The sequence below is a fragment of the Myotis lucifugus genome, unplaced genomic scaffold (genome assembly GCF_000147115.1).
Source record: "Myotis lucifugus unplaced genomic scaffold, Myoluc2.0 scaffold_47, whole genome shotgun sequence".
Lineage (NCBI taxonomy): Eukaryota > Metazoa > Chordata > Mammalia > Chiroptera > Vespertilionidae > Myotis > Myotis lucifugus.
The window spans coordinates 3,355,873-3,364,494 of record NW_005871095.1 but is presented as its reverse complement, the minus strand read 5'-3'; the positions used below and the strand labels follow the sequence as shown (position 1 = coordinate 3,364,494).

The following is an 8,622-nucleotide window of genomic DNA, read 5'->3' as shown; positions in this document are numbered from 1 at the left end:
GCTGGTATAGATATGCACCTAAGGCCAGCGTACGAATTTGTGCATGATTGGGGTCCAGCCAGCCTGCCCATTAGGGCCTGATCAAGCGCTGGCTGGCTTGGGGGAGGGGCTGCGTACAATCTGGCCAGTGGCCTGCCCCCAATTGGGTGGGGGAGCTATCAGGGGGGGGGCCGGCCATGGGAAGGGGCTGCGGGCTCATTGGGGTGGTGGGGGCCCATCAGGGGTGGGGCTGGCTGGGGGCAGAGGCTGCAGGAGGTTGGCCAGCTGGCCCTGCTCCCTATTGGGGTGGGGGGGCGATCAGGGACAGGGCTGGCAGGGGTAGGAGCTGCGGGCAGATGAGGTGGTGGGGGCCCATCAGGGGTGGGGCTGGCATAGGGGGAGGGGCCATGAGGGGTTGACCGGCTGGCCCTGCCCCCTATTGGGGTAGAGGGGAGCAATCAGGGGCGGGGCAAGCCAGGGGGAAACGGCTGCAGGCCGATCGGAGTGGGGTGGGCCAATTGGGGGCATGGCCAGCCTGGGGGAAGGGTCATGGGGGGTTGGCTGGCCGCCCACCCTCGATCAGGGTGGGAGAGGCTGATTGGGCGGTTCGCTGGTTGCAGTGGGCGTCATAGCGACCGGTCATTCCAGTCATTACGGCGTTATGGTCGCTGGTTTTTATATATAGATATACATGTATGAGTTTAAGATGTACATGTTGATTTGATACATTTACATAATTACCATTTCCTTTTTGTGGTAAGAACATTTAAGATCTCCTCTCTTAGCAACTTTCAATTATATACAATACGGCATTGTTAACTACAACCACCATGCTGTGCATTCATCCCCAGAACTTCTCTTCTAACTGGAATTTGTGCTCTCTGACCACCATCTCCCTATTGGCCCCAGCACCAGCCCCTGATGATCTCCATCCTATTCTTTTTCTATGAGCTCATTTTAAATTTTATTTTTTTTTCTTGCTGCAAAGCATGTTTTTTCCCTCCTACCAGGAAACAACTGTACTGTTTTAGGAATTTTTTCTTTCTTTCCCTGGTTATACGTTCTCCCTCCCTCTTTGCTTCAACCCTCACTTCCAAGTGTGGAGTATTTTGTCATTTAGGATCCATTCAGGAGGAGCTGAATGAGGCTAGTTTGAGACTTCATTGTGATTTTAGGTTATGGTAATTTCTGCATTAGTATTTAACTCTTATAGACATATAGTGTAAATAGGGGCTCATGATAAACAACTAACCAACCCACCCACCCACCAAGCAACATGTCCCACAATTGCTGTCTGGTGTACATTTTGTTAATAATAGAAGTGACTCCTACCCACCTGCTATCTGATACTCAGTGGTAAATATGAACATCTCTGTGGTTGTAGACACGTCTGTAGGTTTCTGAAAATCTATGCAGAAGAGAGAGGAGAAGATGCTCTGTTTAGGCAATTATTGGATTGCACAGGCTGGAGAGTGCCAGGGTTCTCCCTGAGCTAGAACCTCAGAGACTGATGGAAGGGACATAAAGGACAAGGGGAGGCCATGCGAAAGCATTTCCTTCTTCTGCCTCAAGACACCACCCTCAGTATGGTATCGCCTCTTTCTGACACTTGTTTTCCAGCCTTTGAGGATTGGGAGGTTGGATGCGGATCTTGATCATCTTAACATCCATGGGGCAGCTCTGCCCTTGCTGGCGAGGCTGCTCCAGGCAAACTGTCTTCCCTCTCTCCCATTTGATATAATGGCTTTTATCTTCATAGAAACAGATTCTAGCCATACCTGTAGTAATACTTGTCGTGGTGAAGGGACAGGAAGCTTCACTCCCAGAAGAAATGTCCATGATTGCTGGAAACTCTTCGTCACCTGGCGGAGAGAGTAAGCAATGCTTGTGGAACTGAAAGGGGAAGGGGCCTCACATCCAGCCCCACCCACCCACCTCAGTTGACTCTATACACACTAGCTAAGGTGTGAATCTCAGTGCTGGGCATGTTATCTGTGGGTGCCACGTCACATGGCTCTACATCAGAGTCACAGGGAGTGGCGTAAGAGGCCCCAGCAGAGCCCAGTGAGAGGGAATTCTAATTCTGACCTTGGTTTTCCATAGAACTTTGAGAAACTACTTTCTCTAAGCTTCTTACTCAGCCAGGTTTCCATCTGTGACTTGGAAACAGGTCATAACAATACCAATACCATTGAACTATCAAACAAAGTAGAAAGGCGCAAAAGGGTAGCTTTTCTCTGTTATAGGTCCCCATTCAGCATGGGTGTTGTCATTTACCCAGGACACTGCCCCACCTTGTCATCTTTTACAAAGGAAACCAGGGACATGCTATGACCAGCAGTATGGCTTACTGGAGACAAGCTATGGGAAAGAAACACAGAATTCTCAAGAATCCAAGAGGAAGTCATGGAATATGGAAAAGAGTGATGAGCAAAAAACCTGTAACTGACTTTTAATACACACACACACACACACACACACACACACACATTTATATATCATTCTCATCTGAGGATATGTTTTTATTGATTTTAGAGAGATAAGGAGGAAAGGGGAGAGACAGAGACAGAGACAGAGAGATATCAATGGGTTACCTCCTGTAGGTGTCCCAACAGGGGATCAAACCTGCAACCTTTTGGTGTATGGGACATACACCAACCAACTGAACCGCCTGGCTAGGACAATGTAAGTGACTTTAGATTGTAGAAATAGTAATACGATTTCAGAATGAAAATAGCAGAAGATCTCAACATACATTGGTTGTATTTATGGATGAATGAGTTCATGAGTGTGCATGCTAGTGTTTGAATAAGTCCCTTCTCTGCACATTTGCATTTTTATCAAAGCTCAGGTGGGAAGTATGCAAGGGGAAGTTGCCTGTCAATAGTGTAGCACTGTACAAATAATGGATTTACATTATCAGTAAATTAGAAAGGTGTGGGTTGCAGGTTGGACTTTCCCCTTTGAATGAGGGAGGGAGGAAGTCTTGGTAGCTTAGAGGAAGAAGTGGGATTTCAGGATCAGCTAAGAAAGGGGAAGCATTATCACCAGTGAGTGATCTGGGGGCTCTAGAACACTCCAAAGATCTTTTCTCTTCTTCCCTCTCCTGCTATTTATCTCCACTCAGGGTACAGGGGAACTTAAGTGATAGAGACCTTTGAGTTTCTCTAGTGTTTTTTATAGAATGAGAAAAAATAGAGGCCCAAGGAGATTAACTTGTCCAAGGTTACATAGCTGGTGGGTCAGGAATTCCACCCTGGTCAGCCTGATGGAAAAAGCAATCTAGTGAACTCAGGAAGGTGCCACCATACCTAGAAACTGATCGTTCTCACTCTCGCTTGTGCACTTGAGCTGGGGCTGTGTCCATCTTGTCTTCCCACAGATCATTTTGCAGGTGCTTGTGGCAGGACCTTTCTGTTTGGCCCTGAATCCCTGGGCGCACTCATAGTGAACTGTCTGGCCCACCACGAAATGATAAGTTCTCTTTGAAGCTTCATGTTCCCATCGTGGAGGCTCCCTGCAATGACCTGGAAGAGGGAAAGGAAATTCCAAAGGCAAGTTGGGGAGAGCACTGTGAGTTCAAGTTTCCCCTTCCTAGAGACCAGACCTTGGTTCTTATTTTTTTTGTTTGTTCATTTATTTTCTTTCATTTAACCAGTATGTACTGAGAATGTCTATGTATCAGGACTTGGCTAAGTACTTTGTGGGAAGGCACAGAGACTCAGTCACTCCTGCAGAAGGGGTCAGTCAATTGGGTAAGAAAGACATATGAAGGCAGAATGTGCTGAGTATTATAGTTAAGGAACAGACGCTCACTATGGGAACACAGAGGCATGAGTAATTACTTCTGACGATAGTGAGAGCTTTGGTAAGTGCACAAGACTGGGAAGGATGGTCTCAGCTGAGGGATAAGAGCAGGCTTAACCCAATTAAGTCACTGAAAAGTGAAGACCAACCACCCCTTATCTCCACTGCTGATTGAGGAAGCTACAGCCTCAGGTTGCAGCTGATGGTCAGCTTGGGACCATGGTAGAAGGACTGGGGACAAAGCCAAAGCCTGAAGGAGAGAGCAGCTGAGAGAATCTCAGAGAATTGGAGCCTGATCTCTGATCAAGCCATACCTGAAGCTTGCCCTGCATTAGCCCAATGAAGGCTTCTGGAAATTCCCTGTGTTCAGTAACTTTCCACTCCCAAACTAAAACCCAAGCCTGACTGACCTTTAACCCTAAAGATCATGTCCTGCTATGATATAATCTCAGGATTTTTCACTCCATCCCCAATCTGGACATATGGGACCATATGTACCCTCTATTCTTCAGACATGGGAAGCTACACATATTCTCTGACCTTCCATACCTTCCACAGCCTGAATACCCAATATAAGCTCTACAAATACTCTATGTAACCTTCGGCCCCACCTGGAAGCTTAGTGGTTCTGTCCTGAGCAGTTTGCTCTAACACCTGGCAAATCATGACTGAACTTATGTTTTAGTCTCAAAAAATTTCTTTTACAGTCAGTGATATCCATAACTGTCTGAACCTGTTTTTAATTGGGTTTGCTTCTTTTAAATGAAAACATACTAATTAAGACAATATGTGAAATGTCCATTAGCTAAAACCAGCTGGTTATCTCTTGAGTAAGGACAACAAACATTGACTTTTTGAGAAACCTTTCAATAATTGTGGAGGATATTATGGGAGAAGTAGAGAAAAAACAACAACTAAACTTGTTTTGAAATACCATTCCAGTACAAAGTTGGGTGTGTGTGTGTGTGTGTGTGTGTGTGTGTGTGTGTGTGTACATGGATAAAAACCTCACATTGCAACAATGCCCCTGGATTATTCTTTAAAAAAAATAATGGAAGATGCAAATAAATTCGAACTAGTCTAAAATAAGTAATCAGTAGAAATATTTCTAGTCTAATTCGGGAGACCCAAGGTCTTATTCCTAAAATATGTGAGTTTAGCCAAGTCTTTTACCTTCTCAATGTCTCAATTTCTTCAGTAAATTGAAGTAATGCGCCTCCTCCCTCACTCACTGGGTTGTGAGGTTCAAGTGAGATTTTATACAATATGTTCAAATTCTTTGTAATCTTATACAATCAGCATGGGGCCATAGGTTTCTGAAAGGTCAGCTGGTCCCCCAAAAGTTCAGGCTTTCCTAATGGGCTCTATTTCCTCCTGACTTCATGACTTGACTTTAATCAACATTATTCATCTTGGAAAGTTGCAGCAGCAACTGGGTAGTTATGGTGCTCACTAATCCATAGCCCATGCTTCACGACTCACCAGTATGGCCCAGCACATTTCACACACACCCAGCACATTTCTCACACACACACACACACACACACACACACACACACACACACACTCACACACTCCTCCTAAGAAACATCTTGAAGTAAATTGCTTTGCGGGCAGTTCATTGTCTTCTATTTAGGGGGAAAAAACAATTTCCTTTAGAGAAGGAGCTATTGTCTGCTCATGTTTATATCTTCTGTTGACAGTGCCTGGTACCTTTAGTCCCAACACGTGCTTTTTGAATCGAATCCAATTGAATTGAATTGAATTGAATTGAATTATATTCAGCCAGCTCTCAAACCAGGAAGAACTCCCGAGGCCAGGTTGGCTTCTGTGAGAGTGACTTGAAATGCTGAGCCAAGAGCCTGCAAATGCTATTGTTGACATGCTATCCTTAGAGGAGAGGATAATGGGACAGACTTTCTTCCTTTGGGGACCACATCATGTACCTGCAAGAGAAGGGCTGGCTCCTAGTACTCAGACAACAGTTGTTCAGATTCACCTCTTACCTGGGTCAACTTGGTCTGTGGGCTGTGTTTGGCTTTGCATTTCTGTGGTTTTTCTTTCCTTCTGTTCTTCAGGTTTAGGAGTAGCTTGTTTTTGTGTGTTCCTGAGGGCTAGAGAATATGAATGGAATGAAGCAAACAACTTCACAAATGTTTATAATAGTAAACATGCTTCATGTATTCACTTACTCAGAAAGGGTCTTTCTAGTGCTTGCAGTGCACCAGGAAATATCAAAGTACTGCGGTTACAAAGATGTGCTACACATGAGCCCTGCCCTTGGGTGCTTTTAGTGGGCCCTGCTCATGTCAAGCCCAGAACAGCACTGGCCTGTCAGTATTCATGTGTGTAATGACAATGGCCTTCAGCATAGACATACAAAATTTGCCATATCAATCATTTTAAGTGTACAGTCCAGTGGCGTTCAGTATATTCACATTGCTGTGAACTAAAATTGTTTTTTAATTGTTCGATAATTATTAGTGTAATGTCTGTTTCCTTCCTGACCCTGAAATACAAGTTTCTTGAGTACTGGGTATCCTGAATGCCTAGACCAGTACTTAGACCTAGAAGACACTCCTTAAATATTTGTTTAATATATGAATATTCCAGAAACCAGTAAAATTAGTTCCTGTGTAGTTCAGACTGAACAATTTTTGTCTGTGGGGCCAAGTGAACAAAATCTGAAGCTCTGTCTCACTCTTTGCTATGATCTTCTCTTCCCCTTGGCAGTTACAAAAGGAAACACTTACAATTCATTTTGCACTGACATTCGTTTTCCCAGGCAGAGTTTCCTGTACAATTCATAAAGATCGTCTCGCTGCTTCTGCGGAATCCTTTCTTGCAGTCACAGTTTATCAAGGTGCCCATTTCGTAAGTGATGACTTTGAATGTGGCGTGTCTGAGATTTGGTGGGCTGGGATAACAAAACTCTGAGAAGGAAAAGAAGCATATTACCAGTTAAACATTCACACATTTAACCATGCAGTGATTTAATCACACATATCTGTGTTTTATTTAAAGGATTTATATATACCCCACTTTTTCCTAGAAAGAAACTAAGTCTGTTGCCATTGTTCTTTAGAAACTTTTGTATGAGAGACAGTTCAAAATTTAATTTCAACCAAATTAAAACATAAACTACAATATATTTTAAAGTAAATGAATAGAAATGAATGAAGTTTTATTCTGAAAATGCCTCATGCTGAGCAAGTAGAGAGAGGAAGATCAAGGAATATGAGGAAAGCCATGTAAATTTATTTATTTATTTATTTATTTATTTAGGGCCATGTAAATTTAATTAAAAAACAAAATGTGTGTGTGAGAAAAGAACCTTTCAGGATTGTCCGACTTTCTATAATTAATGATTCTGCACCACTGAAAAAAAATAGAAATTTAAAATGCTTCCCCCAGTGTCTGGCTAGTAGGAAGTGTGTGTTTCTCACCCTCCTACCCATCTGTGAGTTTTCCAAATTCCTTTTTATACTGTAAAGACCTGCCCCTCACTCAGCTCAAAAAACGGACCCTGATTTCCTACTAAAGACCCTTGATGTAGTGGCCAAACACTCAACTATAAAGGGGGAAAGATATTGGTCTAATCAGAAAGATGCAACAAGTTCCCCTTTTAAGAAACTAGATTTTTAGGAAGAAGCCACACACTGGATAAAAGAAGTGAATAAGAAGGATCATAGGAAAAAGGAAAAGGTGAGAAAGCTGGGGCCCCTACCACAGCCAGCCTCTCCACCCACCAGAAAGGCAGCTAATCCGGGCTGGTTGCTGCAGTAGTTGCTGGTAGAGGATGATCTGCCGATTGCTTATTAATAACTTGGATTGTAGTGGAGGTTCCCTGTGCCCGCACACTCTGCTCACCAGCATCTTGTTATCCTAGATATCATCCCCCATCTAAGACTTAGGATACTGCTATTGCCCCCAAGAACAGAAGGTGAGAAGAATGTGGACAGCTTGCCCCACCTCTAACCAAGAAATGACTAAATAAAAGCAATCTCACTGGCTCAGTGGGCCAGCAGTTATAGAGGAACATGTATCATAAGCACTCAGTACATTCTGGTAATCATAATAATCACCACAGTAAAGCAAGAAAGGGGAGAAAGGTGATTTTCTAAATTCTAGCTCTACCAGTTAACTAGTTGTATAACTTTATTATTTTTACTTACCTATGATGTGGCTTCCTTTTCCATAAAGTGGGTATTATCATACTTATTTTACTAATTTGTTTTAAAGATTACTTGATGTAACATATAACATATTAAGGTAACTTACAGAGCACTGGGCACATAATAGGCATAGATAGATGCTAGTTCTGCTTTTTTCCTCTGTCCAGAAAAAAAGAATGGTAATTCATATAGAGACTGGGCTAAAGTTTATTTTATCCCTTAACTCCTGCAAAAGGGCATTTCTCTCTACAGCCCATATCATTAGTATCACTCACTGGCACTTATCAGACATCAATACCAACCAACTTTTTAAGTATTAGAAGGTAAATCTGGTTGTTAAAACAAGATAGGCATAATAATCAGAACAACCAATGGAGGTACATGGGAAGCATGCCCACCCCCCCCCCCCATTTTTTTAATTCATCCTCACTCAAGGATATGTTTTTATTGATTTTAGAGAGAGATAAACATCGAAGTAAGAGAGAAACATTGATTGGTTGTTTCCTATACACGCCCTGACCAGGAATCGAACCTGCAACCCTTTGGTGCATAAACTGTCTGCTCTAACTAACTGAGCCACTTGGCCAGGGCAAGGATGTTCCTTTTAACCACCATTTTACAACATTGTACTAGAAGTCCTAGCTAAAGCAAAAGAAAAGGA

At 43.1% G+C, this 8,622-nt stretch overlaps 1 protein-coding gene across 1 annotated transcript in view; it reads right to left on the bottom strand.

Moving 5' to 3' along the window:
* Positions 1 to 7,662, bottom strand: part of IL2RA (interleukin 2 receptor subunit alpha) — a 13,630-nt gene extending 5,968 nt beyond the window's left edge. The window contains exons 1-6 of the mRNA XM_023753596.1: positions 7,536 to 7,662; positions 6,540 to 6,719; positions 5,793 to 5,900; positions 3,291 to 3,506; positions 1,758 to 1,841; positions 1,316 to 1,387 (exon numbers count right to left, since the gene is read on the bottom strand). Coding sequence (XP_023609364.1) covers positions 1,316 to 1,387; positions 1,758 to 1,841; positions 3,291 to 3,506; positions 5,793 to 5,900; positions 6,540 to 6,719; positions 7,536 to 7,662 — 787 coding nt within the window. The remainder of the gene's footprint in view (positions 1 to 1,315; positions 1,388 to 1,757; positions 1,842 to 3,290; positions 3,507 to 5,792; positions 5,901 to 6,539; positions 6,720 to 7,535) is intronic.
* Positions 7,663 to 8,622: the final 960 nt, after the last annotated feature.